The sequence below is a fragment of the Notamacropus eugenii genome, chromosome 5 (genome assembly GCF_028372415.1).
Source record: "Notamacropus eugenii isolate mMacEug1 chromosome 5, mMacEug1.pri_v2, whole genome shotgun sequence".
NCBI classification, from domain to species: Eukaryota; Metazoa; Chordata; class Mammalia; order Diprotodontia; family Macropodidae; genus Notamacropus; species Notamacropus eugenii.
The window spans coordinates 92,724,224-92,740,914 of NC_092876.1; the positions used below are offsets into that span (position 1 = coordinate 92,724,224).

General features: G+C 35.4%; 1 protein-coding gene across 1 annotated transcript; it reads right to left on the bottom strand.

The window, feature by feature from the left end:
* Nucleotides 1-15,085: 15,085 nt before the first annotated feature.
* On the bottom strand, nucleotides 15,086-16,079 carry LOC140508772 (olfactory receptor 52E4-like). Its single transcript, XM_072616647.1, has one exon. The coding sequence runs from the start codon at nucleotides 16,022-16,024 to the stop codon at nucleotides 15,086-15,088; it is 939 nt and encodes a 312-aa protein (XP_072472748.1). The 5' UTR covers nucleotides 16,025-16,079.
* Nucleotides 16,080-16,691: the final 612 nt, after the last annotated feature.

Here is a 16,691-nt window from a genome sequence, read left to right on the forward strand (position 1 = left end):
ATTAACTTTGATTTTTATTATGTTTACTTAGATCCTACTACATTGAAAACTTAAAATCTGAATGTCTTCCAACTTGTTAGTTCATTCTCTCATTCAAACTATCCACCCATTTGATAGGTGTGAGAAAAAATTACTTCATCCAAGTATCAATACACATAGAACAAGAATGCACAAAGGTAATAATAATAATTAACTATTCTATTTTGCTTTAGAGTGTGTAAAGAAATTTAGATACATAATGTTATTTGAGACTCAGAACAACAATGGCCCTTGATAAATACAATTCATTTCTCTTCAGGTGTACATCAGTAATAATAGCCACAAGTTCATTAAGTATAACTGGGCCTAGTAACTTGGCTATACTGAGGATTGCTTAGTACTATTTTTTTTTTACCATATCCAACTTTTTAAAAAAGTAGATTTTAAAAATTAACTAAGTTTTTTTCTTCCTTCCATCTTTCCCCCACCTTTCTAGGAATAAAATTTATACAAATATATCTAGTTAGACAAACCACATTCTCACATTGCTCTTCTCCAAAATGTGTTTACTGTTTTTAATTCTATGTTGACAACATCATTCTATCCTTTTTATTGTAAAGATCATTTTTTGCTTTTTTCAAGAAAGTAAGAGCAAAATAAATGTAAGCTTGCATGACTATTCTTTGTGATTTGTTATTGTCACCCTACTAACTCTAAGCAGCAGCTCCAGCTGTTCTTTGATTTTTCCCATTCTCCAAACAGTTTTAAAATTTAAAAAGCCATTTTAACAAATAGGATTCACTGTCAAACTCAGTTTGTTCTACACTTTAGGATTCCCAATACTTTTTAGAGTGTTAGTATTATTTTAGTATCAAATTTAGTATTTAGTCTCATTCTCTTGTATTAATACTCTTTTTTTTCAATTGTAAAATGGGGATAATTATAGCACCGATGTCACTGAGCTGCTGTGAGGATACAGGAGATAAAATCCATAAAATGATTAACTTAGTGCTTGGAATAAGAGACACTTAAAAATATTTGTTTACTTCCCTTTTTTTTCCATCCTGCACTATTACCTGTCCTTACTTTGTCAGAAGATAGATAAGACAGATTGAAATATCATTTTCCTAATCTAAATTCATAAGCAGTAACCAGGAAATCCAAATTAGTTTCTTTCACTTCTCCAGTTTCTTCCTCCTCAAAACTGGTTTCTATTTTTCCCGCTTATGTCAGAATTCTTTTCCTAAAATCACACAATATTTTTGTGTATCCTACAGAAGATATAGTCCAACTTCTTTATTTTAAATGAAGAAATTGAGGCTCAGGGAGTCTAAGCGACTTGCTCAGAGTCATACCTTTAAGAAGTGTCAAAGCTGAAATAATGACTTCAGTTCTGATTTCCTGATTGAGACACAAGAGGTCTTACCACTATAAAAGTTAAAACCCCATCCTTCATAGATCCAATCTCTTTTATAGGATATTTGGCCTTGTGATTCTACTCATATTTCTCAGAACTCAATCACAGGAAGAGCAAGCAATTTGTCTAAGGTCATACTACAAGTTCTGAGCACAGCTAGGAATATCAGTTAGGTACCTTAGGTTGTGGGAGGCATGGACATATAGAAGACAAAACCCAAACTCTGAAGAAACTTGCTTGAGGTTTTCAAATGACTGCAAACACTTGAGCATACTAGTCAGAGGATGAAAGATTTATGTAGGTCTACTACATGCCATATAAAAGCACATAGGAAAAGACTATCTCCATCATCATCCTGTATCTTCTGTGTCACTAAGCCGATTGGAAAACAAAAGGAGAAAGAGTGAAAAGAGAAAGGGGAAAGAAACATGTCTATATAACATCTATTATGTGCTAGGCAGTGTGTTGACATTTACAAATATTATATTTGATCTTCACAACAACTCTGTGAAGAAGGTGCTATTATTATCCTCATGTTACAAATGAGGAAATTGAGACAGAAGTTAGATTTGAAACCAAATTTTCCGGACTCCAATTTCAGTGCTCTGTGCTTTACCTAGGGGAAAATTGTTGAGGATGCGGAGAAAGAGAAGAAATAGGAACAGTATAAGAGCAACAGAATTCGTCATTGGTCTTTGCATTTTTAAATTAACTACTTCATGCTTAGAATGTCCTCCTTTGCCTCTTCATCTGTTAATTACTTGTTATTTTTAATGAAATTTTACAGTTACCTGTCGCAGAACAAACTATAGGTGAGGGCAGTGGATTTTCTCTTATGCCATAAGTGGTGTGAGAAAGTGAAGCTGAAGATCTCACTGTCTATTTTTATGGGAGTCAATGCCATTTTTTGATGATAAATTATGTTTGAGGTCTCCTCCTGGCTTTTTGGTAAACAATCATGATGGTTTAAGAGAAACAGCTCAATACCAATAAACAGGATAGCTACAGATGTTATGATGGTGTCTACCTTGATGGAATTTTATGTATATACTTTCTCTCTGAGCCTTGGTTTCTTCTGAAAATTAGGTTTCTGTGACCTGACCTCCCTGCCAAAAAAAACCTTGGCTGGTTGTCTGGATGAAATGAGACAACATGAAAATACATCTTGAAACTAGGGAGAGTGTTGTCAAAATAAGAAAAATCGAAGAAAAGAAAGGAGAACATCATTGAAGCATTTTAAAAAAATACAGAAAAGACCTGAAAGAAACTCCAAAGGAAACAAACAGGACTGCTTTTAAAAAATAACATTTTGAATTTTTTTTAACAAGTAGGACAAAATAGAGATTTTTCACTTTCATTTGTAATCCTTTTCTGTTCTATGTTGTCTATGGAAATTTATATCAAATTCATAGCAAAAAAAATAATAAACTAAAAAAAGAAAATATATCTTGGAAGATATAAGATCTAAGAAAATACAAGGAATTAAGAAAATGACTACAGTTACTTTTAAGAAAAGAACGCATACAACACCAGGTTTGTGATCCACTTTCAGTGGGTTGTCAGGAATGATTTATTTTGGATCATATTACTTATATGAATGCCACCCCAAATTCTATATCCCATCTTCATAAGGAAAAACATTATAGGAATAAAACCCTGCTCATATTTTACCATGGAAATGCACAGTATCAGAATATGAAGTAAAGTCAGTAAGTAAGGTTCCTAACACAAAGAAAATCTGCTGTCCTTTTTCACATCCTTGGATTCACTGAAATTGTGTTTATGATGTGCTTGTGAATTCCAACCCCTTATTGTTCAGTTTTTTCTCCACCATTCCTAACTCTCTATGACCCCATGTTGTGGTTTTTCTTGGCAGGATACTGGAATGGTTTGCATCTTCTCTAATTCATTTTACAGATGAGCAACTGAGATAGACAGGGTTAAGTGACTTGCTCAGTATCACATAGCTAGTACATTTCTGAGGCAGATGTGAATACATGAAAATTTACCTCCCTGACTGCAATCACAATCCTCTTTCTACTACGACACCTAGTTGCCCTGTTGTGCACTTACACTGTGGTAAATGTCATCTTGCTTAGTCCAGGAAGAATGATGATACAATTTCAGATGATGTCTCATTTTGACTCAACTCTATTGACAAAAAAATCATGTAGGGTTTGAAAAATTGTCATAAAATTTCCATTCCAACACATACTAGAACCAAGAATGCTTTCTACAACTTATCTGACAAGTGACCAAACAGACTTTGCTGAAAGATGTACAGGAAGATAGAACTGCATTGATTTCTTCACAGATTATAAATAACACATTTATTAAATAAATAATGCATTTGTTAAGCATCTACAATGTGTAATGGAGTAGGAATAGTAAACAGTTGTGTTTCTTTTTTATATTTGTAATTTTTATATTAATTTTATTTGTTTTTAGTGTTCCCCAATCACTATCATGTAACCTAGATTATTTTTTCCCCTCCCTCTCCCTTCCTCTCCCTTCCCTTCCTGATACGGCATACAATTTTATATAGGTTCTATACATACATTCTTATTTAATACATTTTTGCTATAATCATGTTGTGTAGAAGAATTAAAAAGAACAGAAAAAATCATATACCAAACCAAAACGTAATACAAAAGAAAATGATCTGCTACATTCTGCAACTGAATTCCTAAGTTCTTTCTGTGAGTATGGAAGGCATTTTGCCTTAAAAGACCACTGCAATGAAGTTCCAAGTCTACCAGAAAAAATTTCTCACACACTGTGGCCGTTGCTGTTTACAAAGTTCTCCTGGTTATGCTCCTTTAGCTCAGCATCAGATCATATAATTCTTTCCAGCCCTCTCTGAAGTCTTCCTGTTCATCATTTCTGATAAGACAATAGTATTCCATTACATTCATATACCATAATTTATTCAGACATTCCCCAAAGGATATGAACAAGCAGTTTTCAGAGAAAGAAATTGAAGATATCTATAATCATATGAAAAAATGTTCTTAAATCACTATTGATAAGAGAGATGCAAATCCAAACAACTGTGAGACACCACATCACTTCTATTAGATTGGCTAACATGACAGAATAGTTAGATGATAAATGTCGGAAAAGACTTGGGAATGTTTGAACACATTCATTGCTGGTGGAGCTGTGAGCTAATCCAACCATTCTGGAGAGTAATTTGAGCACTTTTTCATACGATCATAGATTTCTTTAATTTCTTCCTCTGAAAACTTCCTGTTCATATCCTTTGACCATTTATCAATTGGAGAATGACTTGTATTCTTGTACATTTGACTCAGTTCTCTATATATTTTTGGAAAGATGCCATTATCATACACACTAGTTGCAAAAATTCTTCCCCAGTTTTCTGCTTCCCTCCTAATCTTGGTTGCATTTCACTCAGCTGTGCAAAAACTTTTCAGTTTAATGTAACCAAAAAATTACTCATTTTGTACTTCATAATGCTTTCTATCTCCTCTTTAGTCAACAATTCTTCCCTTTTCCATAAATCTAATAAATGCACTAATTCTTGCTCCCCTGATTTGTTTATAGTGTTAATCTTTATACCTAGATCATGTATCCATTTGGACATTATTCTTGTGCACGTTGTCAGTCCTTGGTGTATGCCTAGTTTTGCCACACTATTTATGAAGTGCATTTCCACAACAAGAATTCCCCACATAGGAAAAAAAAAGTCAGTGTTCCTTCCTATAATTCTATATTCTTACAGAATGTTATAAGAAATCCTTATACAATATCTTGGAAGATGAAAAGAGTGAGTATTAAAATCCACGGAAATGAACCAGAAGTTAGAAGATAAGGTTGTAGTTTTATTACGGAAAGGGCGCTGAACTTGTAGTTATAGGATCAAAGTTTGAAAGAAAGTTCTACTTCTGACAAATTGTGTGATCTTAGAAAAATGATCTCTCTTCCTCATTCTTTAATCTTCTAGTCTGTAAAATGAGGGGATAAACCAGGGTAACTAGGAAACCAACTGTGTAGCATTTGTCATCAAATCCAATTTCCCCCCAATTCTCATTCATTTTGATCTCTCAGTCATATCTGACATTATCAACAACACCATTGTTATTGATATGTTTTCATTCATCAGATTCCATGACATTCTGCCCTAATGGTTCTCTTGGCTCTATGGTTACTTATTCTCTGCCATCTTTCCTGTTTCCTTAGCTTCCATCTACACTTTAAAGAATGAATATTCTCAGTGTTGTGTCACTGACTCTCATAGATTTCTATGTGATTCCTCTAGTAATCAAAGAATCTAGTTGATTCAGTGGATGGAGTGATGGGCCTTGAATCAAGATCTGAGTTCAAATCTAGCTGCAGCCACTTAGTAATTGTATGTCTGTGTGTAAATTACTTTACAAAATCTGTCAGTCTCCTTTTGTTTATCTGTAAAGTAGGGATAATAATAGCCTATACCTCCCAGGGCTGTTTTAAAGATCAAATGAGATAATAGTTTTAAAGTATTACACATAACATTTTGTATATTACAGGCATTATATAAATGATAGCCATTATCATTTTTGCTGTGACTGTTAAATCCACTGATACACTCTCCTCATTTCAATCATAATCTCTATTTGGATGATTTCTACATTTTTATCTTCATTCCCAACTTCCCCTTGGAACTTTAATAATGAACTTCCAATTACTTTCCATATATCATGACGTAGATGTCCTATGTAGATGTCCTACATAGATGTATCCTCAAACTGGGGAAACTTAATTTATCTTTTACATCAAAAAATCCTTTCCCTATAATTTCTCCAATTCTGTTAATGACATCAGCAAAATACGCTGGTAATGTGATCCTGGACATATCATTTATACTCTCAGTCCTCTAGTATAGGCATATGTTTAAAACTATAAATTGTGGAGAGATGTGGATCTATATTGGTAAAAAGAAATTTCTCATGTGGAAATTCCCTATAATGATAAAATCACAGAACCAGTCCCTATTCTATACTTTTTATGGCAGCACCATTCCCTAAAATAAAGAAAAAAAAAAAGAAAAAGAAACAAAAACCAAACAGGTCTGTAACCTGAGAGTCATCCTTTATTATTTTGTCTCCCAATCTCCTTGCTCAAGATACATTTTATTAATTTTCACCTCTGGAACTGATCTTGTGGAGACTCCCTCTGCATCTTCCATTCCCATTGCAACCAACTTATTTCCAGTCCTTATGTCACCTTTAGTTTTCCCTTCTCACTGCTACCCAATTCATTTTCATAATGATTACTTTACTGCGTTTACCAAAAATCAGTTGTGGCTCCCCAGTGACTAAAGTAATAGTATAGGTGTATAAGTTTTTCGTCATTTGCATTCTATGCCCTCTGTAATGTTATCTTAACTTAGCTTTTCATATTTATCACACATATGTATATGCTTTTAATTACTGTGTTCATTTGTTGTCCTCTGTCCTATTATTGTGCCTTTGCTAATGTTGTCTCCTATACTTAGAACTGACTTCCTCATTTAAGTTATTCTTTGTGTCAAGGGTGGTTAACTTAGGTATTATTGCTTCAATCAAAATATTCCCAGTCATTTCATCCTCCTGCCCAAGTTGGAGGTGATCTCTTGGTTCTCAAGCTCATATTTAACACCTTGCCTTACTCATTCCTTAGAGGATACCATGTTCTGCTGTAGAACACAGATAGTTGTATGTGCATGTGTGTATATATGTGTGTATACATGTACATATACATGCACCCACATATATATACACACATTCATACAGGTGTATACGTAAACATGCACATATATATGTATATGTATATATGTATATATATATATAAATGTGTGTATATATATACATATATATATATATATATATATAGGTAATCTTTTGACCTCCAATAGATTTTTAAATTCCATCAATGTATTCACTTTAATGCATCTATAATTTTCTGCTCAGCATCTCATACAATGTTTAACACATAGAAGATAGTCAATAGGCTTATACAATTGAATTCTTGAATTCATTGGAGAGCTACGCTTGTGGGGGGTGCACACAGACTTGTTTGGTAGCAGTTTACCCTTTGTCTCTATCAATACATGAAATGGATATGTAGGTAACATCCTTTTTCATTCTGGTCTTCTCATATAACCTCTGATTGCTCCTTTTTGCCAATTAAGTAAATTTCACACTCCACTATTTAGTATATCAGATTCTCCATGACATGACAACATCCTGCCTTGCCTATTTTCTGCCATCTTCACTTTAAAAAATCCAACCAAACTGGACAATCTACTGTCTTCCAAACATATTTTGTGCTTTCATGTCTTTGAGACTTTCCTCAGGTGCTTCCTGATACTTGAAATACATTCTCTTCCGCTTTATATCCATTTAAAATATAACTCAAATGTCAATCTTATTTTGCAGCTATTATATTTATCATGTGATACTATATTATAGTTATCTATTTACATCTAATATTCTTTAGTAAAGGAATATAACCAGAACTTAGCAAAGGACTCTCTTCACAGTAGGCATTTGATAAATATTTGCTGTGTTGCATTTCTTAAACAAGATGGAGATGTGTGATCTCAGATCATTAGAAGCTATCATTAATGAACAACTGTCAACATTATGAGAAGAATGTATTGTTGCCTTATCCATCTGAGTACTAATATGCTTGGAGTGGAAGATATTTTATAAGAGAAGGACGCTGCAGTTAAGTCATTTCTTTTCTTCACTCGTGAGATTAAAGGATAAAATAATAAAGGGAGGATAAACATCTCTGTGGTTACTTTCAAATGAGGAATCCTCTCCTTACAGATGTAGCAAGTGGTGCACATACCAGGCTTCACACTGAGCTGCATATACTAAGTGTAGGACAGGAAAATAGACAGAACACACACATAACCATTGGGTCTACAATGTCTGATTTTAATTCTACTGGATTCATCAGTTCCAGTACTTTCATTCTTCTGGGTATCCATGTGCTAGAGACCTTGCACATCTGAATCTCCATCCTCTTCTGCTCCATTTATGCTGTCTCCCTTTTGGGAAATGTGAACATTCTCTTCATTATCAAGGCAGATTCCTCTCTCCAGGAACCCATGTTCTATTTCCTTTCCATGCTATCACTGACCTTACTCTCTCAACATCAACTATGCCTAAGATGCTTGGACTACTCTGGTTCAGTGACCATGAAATCAACTTCCATGACTGACTCATTCAGATGTTCTTCATTCATGCTTTCTCTGGAGTAGAGTCAGGGCTCTGTACCTGCTGGTACCACCCATGCTTAATCCCATCATCTATGGGGTCAGGACCAAACAGATCTGGGACAGAGTTGTGCTTCTATTTAAAACTAAAATCACCTGAGAAATTTGAACCTGAAATCGACTAATAGTTATCATCCACACCTAATGATAACCTACGCATACAAATTGTCGATTAATCAACAAATATTTATTAGATACCTACTATGGAGTAGGCATAATTTTTATTGTAATTTGTATTTGTAAATAAAAGGGATGAAGCAATTTCTATTCTCAAGGAGTTTATGTTCTAACATGACATTCTACAGGTATTACAACATAAAGTGAATAAATATAAATATGCCAAAGTAGTTAAGTATAAGGTACTTTGGGAAGGACATCACTGCTCTTTGGGGACCATAAGAAACTTTTGGCAGCAGATGGTAGTGAACTGTGTTCTAAAGGAAGAGTAGTAAGCTGACGTGATCTATACATGTGGAATATTCAAAGTAAAGACACAGAGACGGTGATGAAGCAGATAATGAAAGTAAGTAGTAGCTCCCAAAAGGATGGAGTAAGTTTGGACACTCAAGGATTGGATTGTTTCTTCTGGAGATAGTTCAGGTCCCAACCGTGTCTCTGCTCATGTGGATTCAATAATGCAGTGTTAAAAAGAATGTTGATAGACAGGAGCTTGTCCAGGTGACAACAATCAAAATTCTGAGAAGACCATGTCATCAATGAAAGTAGTATTTCTCCAAGAGAACAGGAGAACTGCGAACATATTTTATGATAGGGAATTGAAGATATTTAAAAGTCAATGGGACTTCATCACAACAGATGTTACTTCATCAACTGCATTTATCTTTTTTCACAGGCAGACTTGATAGAAACAGTTAATGAAGATTCAGCAAAACATTTTAAAATCTTTCATGTCCCCCTTATGAATTATATGGAAGGTTATAGAGTAGATAATAGAACATTTTGGCAGATTTGGAAGGGGTTGAATGATTGGATTCAAAGAATAACCATTAACAAGTAAAATACCTTTCTAGTGGAGGGGCCTAACCATCAGTGCTTGGTCCTATAAATTTGGTTTTATACTATTCACATTTTAAACAATGTTTTGCATAAAGCATGGACAGCATATTTTTCATATTTGAAAATGGTTGGAAGGATGCCTTGGATAATTAATATATTACATGGCAGGGTCAGGATCTAAAAATATCTTGGCATAGAAAAATGAACTGAAGGGTTTAAGGTAGTATATATTATGGAAAAATATGAGGATCTAACACTGGGTTAAAAATCAGTGGAGACATATCTAGACAATGGGCAGCTTGGTGATGTAGTGGAGAGAGTAAAAGCCCTAGAGTCAGGAAGAGTTATCTTTCATCAGTTCAGATCTGACCTCAGTCATTTACTAGCTTTGTGGCCCTGGGGACGCCACTTAATCCTGTTTGCTTCTACTTCCCTCATCTATAAAATAAAGCTGCAGAAGGAAATAGCCAACCATTTCAGTATATTTGCCAAGAAAACTACAAATGTAGTCGTGAAGTAATATATGAAGTAGTCATGAAATTTACTCACACATGGCTGAAAAATCGCTGAAGATCAACAACAAATGTCTACACAATAGTTTATGTGAAAAAGACCTGGGGGTTTTCAATCTGATTCAACAGTGTTACATGGCAGCCAAAAGATCCAATGCTATTTTGAACTGCATTACAAACACAGCATTCATAGGGAGGAAGTTCCTTTAGGCTCTATCCTGATCACATCCCATCTGTAGAATTATATTTGCTTCTGAGCACATTATAAGAAAAAACATAAACAAGTGAAAGCATATGCAGAAGTGAGCAAGCAATACGATGAGAGGTCTGAAGAGCTTGCCGTATGAGGACTCATAGCTCAAGTTGAGTTTGGAATCCTATAAAATATCCAGAGCTTTTTCAGACAAATTGCTATCTAACCATGCCTCTCATATCTTGTACTTAAGGAGTATATGTTTTTGAAATCAAGAGTAATATTTTGACATTTATCCCAACGTAATTTAATCTTATTAAATTTAGTTAAGTGCTTGATCAACTCTTTATCTTTTTTGGATACTCACTCTTATTGATTGCATTAGCTCTGTCTCCCAGTTTAGTGTCATCAGCAAATTTGACAGATGTCATCTTGGTTTTTATTCAGTTTAGTGTTAAAAAATCTTGATGAAAGTACATAATCTCTAATACTTGCCACAAACAGACACAGGCAACAACTCACCACTGTTGGTTTGGAGATAGAATCAACATTGTGCTTCAGGACCTGCCATCAATAACCAATGCAGAGAAGGGAAAAAATGGAAGGAAAAAGGTAGAGTAATTTTTGGATTAACTCCATTGTACTTTCAGAGGAAAGTTTTTGTTCTTGTTTTTGTTTTTATGGTAGTATCAAGAAACTATTAACATTTTGGCCACAATTCTGAAAAACTCAGAACAATCAACCAATATCTAGAAGAAAGAGAAATGTTTGCACATTGAGACAGTAGAAATCCTTTCACAGGACAGCAAATAATGTCAGAAGGGGTTGAGCTAACTCCACTAGAACAAAACAGAGATGTAACTTGGAATTCCAACCTATGGGACAAATGTTACTGAGTATTGTATAAAGGAATATACATGATTAAAAGCTACTAAGTGGGGCAGTGAGGTGACACAGTAGCACTGAGTTAGAATCAGGAGGAACTATCCTCAAGACTTCAAATCTGGCCTCAGATACTTACTAACTATGTGACTCTGGGCAAGTCGCTTAGTCATGTTTGCCTCAGTTTTTCATCTGTAAAATGAACTGGAGAAAGAAATGGCAACCTACTCCATTATCTTTTTCCAAGAAATGGGTTCACAAAGAGTTAGAAGTAACTAGAGTGGCTTAACAGCAGGAGACAGAGAGGTTGTAAGCATCAAAGAAGTTGAAATACTTAGAGACAAGAATATTAAAATAGAGACATAGTGAACCAGGTACTGAATTTATTGGAGTTAGAGGAAAGAGTGATCTGGACAACCCCAAGTGACAAGAAGATGACTCTGAAAAAGATGGGATGAATTTTGCAGAAGTAGTTTCTTAATGAGGGAGGTGTTAGGGTACTAAGAGGATCTGAAAGAGGCAGTGGAACAAGAAGTATTCAATTCTTCTTCCTGGCCCTTTCAGTCAGAAAATACAAAAGCAGAAGACAGCCTTGTAAAGAAAATCAAGAGATATGGTGTTTCCAAGGGAGAACTAAATTTCACTGAGTTCTACAAGAAAGAAATAATGTGAGAAGAGACTTGGAATGAAGGGTAGATTGTTAACAATAGCAGAGGGTTATAGATGAAAAGGGAAGTCAAAGAAGGACAAGACCTGGAAGGGGCACAGATAAGGTTGCCATAGAAGGGGAAATTCTGTGCTGGAGATCCTCAAATCAAGTGACTTGATAGCCATTGGACTTAAAGAACTGCCATTCTATAATAGAGAAGGCCTGCACACTCTGGGCACATGAGTCAAAGAAAGAGTGCTCTTCTGAATATTGGTACCTAAAACACAAATAAACAAACAAAGAGAAAACACCCAACTCACTCAATCTAGTTCTAGCTCTCATGTGAAGTCTAAATTCAAGAAGAAAACAAATGTATACTCTTTGAAGATGAAGGGTTGATTACTCAGTTCAACACATCCTATCAGAATTAAGTGTTTGGAATTCTTAAATGGCAAAAAAGTGAATATGAATATAAATTCACATATATGTGTATACATATATTTACATATTCACACATACAGATACATGCACATAAATACATATGTGTATATATATGTATTTATATGCACCTTATGAAATAAAAGTAGTTACATATCCCTGAACTGGTAACTGAAAATACATCTCTTTGTATATACATGTGTGTATAATATATACATTTATGTATATATGTACTTATGAAAAAAAAGTAGGGAAATATTCCTGCATAGAAACTGAAATCCACATGATTGTGTGTATGTAGTCATCTGGTTGATATTTAATAAAGGTTATGCGTGTATCTATGTATGCATAAATACATATGTGTATATTTAAATAAGTGCTTTATATGTATGTGTATTACCTTTAAGTGCCAAGTGGATGACTTTATGCATACATATATGTGCATATACATGTTTATAAATATAGATGCATTTATAACTCTTAACTGCCAGATATACACACACATATATATATATACACATCTGTACATACCCAAAGATAATATATATATACATATATATATATATATATACATGTGTATATATATGTACATATATAGACACAATCACACATATATTTTCAGTTTCCAAGGCAGGGATGTTTTCCCAGTGTTGTTTCATAATCTGCAGCTGCTTGATATTGTAGGCAACATAAAAGCTCAGGGGTAGCATCTTATGGAAAAAAAGTAGGGAAAATTTTGTAAGAAGTATTTTGGATTATGAGCATTGACTGCTTTCTGGTGTCATTTATGTATGAATGTCTATGTCAGGAAGCCTGGTTTTGCATCTTTAATTAGGAATGCTTTCCTATATCTTCACATGTGCCCTCTCTCTTCCCTTCAGTCTCACTCAGGTATGACTAGTGAGGAGAATGTCATAGATGTATGGGAAAGGGAGAATTATTGTCCTTTTGAGAGAAGACAAACAGTGCATGTTTAAAATTTCAATAAAATCTCATGAAACAATTATGTGTGTGTTGCTCACCTAGTACATTAGTGAATTCATTGAGGGTCACATGCGTGTAACTGATTCAAGTCAGTCCTGGGTATCTACACACGGTACGCCCACAGGGTACGTTGATGACTGACTGATAAAGAAGGGAAATCTACTCAATCCATTCCTTTAGCATTTGTTCTCTACTGTAGTAGTAACAGCAATATTAGTAATAATTAGTAATTGTCAATCAAGAAACACATTTTTATTAAGGATATACTATGTGCCAGGCACTGCTAAATGTTGGGGAGACAAAGAAGAACATGAGCAAACAAAAACCTTCTCTACACTCAAGAAACTTATAAATGAAAAGAGGAGACATCATATAAGTAAATGAATAGGTGAGTACCAAACACTTACAAAGTAGAATGAAAATAACAATTGAAGATAAGGCTCAAGTGACCAAGGTTATTGGGAAGAACTTTTGCAAAAGATGGCATTTGAACTGAATATGGAAAGATACCAGAGTTGCTGAGATGTGAAGGAGGAGAAAGAGGCCCATGGTAAAACCAGAGCAAAAAACCATAGAGAGGAGATAGATTGTCATGTATGAATAACAGCAAATAGGGTTGCAAGATTCCTGGAAGAGAGATCAGTATAAAAAGTATGAGGTAACTATAAATTACAAAAGTCTGAGGTTGTTTAGACTGTCAAATTCAAAACAGATGATTTTAAATTTAGTCCTAAATATAACAGAGAACAACTGTATTTTAAGGTGGTTCTAATCCTGGAGCTGGAGTTGGACCAGCAGTCTTGACAGGAGTGATGTTTTAATATTTAAAATAGTTCTATTAATAAAAATAAAACAAAAATGAAAATGACAATCTTCCATGTTGACAAATGCTTATTGAAATTAATTGGATTTAAAGTAATGTAACTTCACAGAGCAGAAATAGGAAGAGAATGAAGACTTCTCACATCTAAAAAGGAAACCAAGGAAATGATTGTGTTCCAGACAAGAAAACAGAGAGTTTTCATTGGACTGAGAACCAGAACTGAGGTGACTCTGAGACTGAATTCTTAAGCTAGGTTCAGCAGGACTCCACAAAATCTTTGCGTGAAACATTATTTCCTATTCAATCTTGGTGTATTCATGCCAAGTAGCTTAAAAGTGTGCTGTTAGCTTTGTTGCAGAGAGGAACAGGTGATCAAGAGACAGGCTCATCTTCCTAAAACATTTCCACCCCCAAATCCTCAAAATGGTGATAGCAATAATTAGGGTAAGGTCAAAGTGCCCAAGAACCCAATGGGGATGGGCCTTTCCCCAAGCTAGGTACTGAGTTTTCTTCTGTTCGCTTAAGATCAGAAGCATATGTTTAACTCAAAGCAGAAATTTAATTGTAGGAGTGAGAGTCACTTGTCCCTGTACCCACTGAGAGAATTAGCAATGCCCTTTATTAATCATCAAAAATGAGGATCTTCTCTTATAACACAGGAAAGATTAGGCAGAATGTGTGTGTGTGTGTGTGTGTGTGTGTGTGTGTGTGTGTGTGTGTGTATGAAGGCTATGGAAAGGCAGGTACTGTATATGAATCACTGGGCTAAATTAGAGCAGTATAGTGAGAGGGCCTCAGCTCACTCTCCTCCAATGATGAGCCTTTTCTCTATCATATTCCTGAGTAAACAGATATGACAGAGTGAGCTGCTTTCATTCTGAGGGATGATCCCACAACGTTTCTCTCATTCTAAGAATATGCTGGCTATTCTTTCTGAACAAATATCCGTAGCACCCGTTCCCAGATCTGTTTAGTCCTGACTCCATAAATGACAGGATTAAGGGCTGGAGGGATGACCACATAGAGATTGGCCAGGAGGATGTGAATGTAGCGAGGGACATTACGGCCAAATCGGTGGGTCATGAAGGAGAAAAATGCGGGTGTATAGAAGGCCAGAATGACACAGACATGGGAGCCACAGGTGCTGAGGGCCTTCAGTCGTGCATCCCTGGAGGGGAGGCGGAAGACATTTCGGAGTATCTGGACATAGGAAAGGACAATGATGATCAAGTCAAAAATGAGGGCAGCAATAGTGAATAAGCCATAGCTAATATTTACCCTGATGCTAGCACAGGCTAGCCGAGCAATGCCCATATGCTCACAGTAGGTGTGGGGGATGATATAATGACCACAGAATGGCAACCTTTTAAGGAGGAAGGAGAAAGGAATGACAAGAGCAGCTGGTTTCCCAACCACCACTGAAGCTATAATGGCTACCACCTTGTTGGTGAGGATTGTGGTGTATCTCAGTGGGTAACAGATAGCCACAAAACGGTCAATGGCCATGGCTAACAACACCAGTGACTCCATGCCAGTGTAGGTGTGAATGAAGAACATTTGGGTGAGGCATCCTGCAAAGCTGATTTCCCTGAGGTCGAACCAGAAGATGCCAAGCATCTTGGGGATGGTGGATGTGGATAGTCCTAGGTCAATAAAAGAAAGAAGGGCCAAGAAATAAAACATTGGCTGGTGAAGGCTCTGTTCTGTCTTGATCACAAGCATAATGGTGATGTTGCCCACAAATGCAGTCAGATATACAATACAAAAAGGGAAGGCAATCCAGATGTGGTAGGCTTCTAGCCCTGGGATCCCCAGAAGTAGAAAAAATGGAGGAAGAGAGCTGGTTTCATTGGAAGATAACATCCTGACCAGGAGTTATGACAGATGACTGATGCACCACAATTTTCCACAGTCCTGACATGAAGCAAAGGGAAGGTGTGATGTACTCTGCATCTAATCAATTCCATTTGGAGATTAACGAAATCCCAAGTCACCCCAAATAAATACTTCTGGAGCGAGCCAGAAGACTGGGAGAAGTCTCAAAGACACAGAGAAAATTTTCATAAAGGTTTTAATGCAGGAATTCTTACCCTTTTTTGTATATCATGAATTCTTTGAGCAGTCTGCTAACACCTGTTTTGAAAATATTTTTGATACATAAAAGACACTAAAGATTGTCCAAAGGAAATGAATTACATTAAAATAAAACAATCAGTGATATATATATATATATATGTGTGTGTGTGTGTGTGTGTGTGTGTGTGTGTGTATGTGTACACACTCATATATATATGCATATATATATATAATTTTCAGACCACCAGGTAAAGAAATCCTGGTGTAATGTAGTCTCACTGTTTGGCAAGTATTGATAGATATGATACATTTGACTCATTTGAAGGGAATTGGGGAACTATAACAGCTACTTACATTGAAGCATATATGGTAACTGATAAATGCCAACTCGTCCCTTTTATATCTTACCCTTCTCTGTGAATGGCCCTTTCTCTTCTTACATAATAAAAACCTT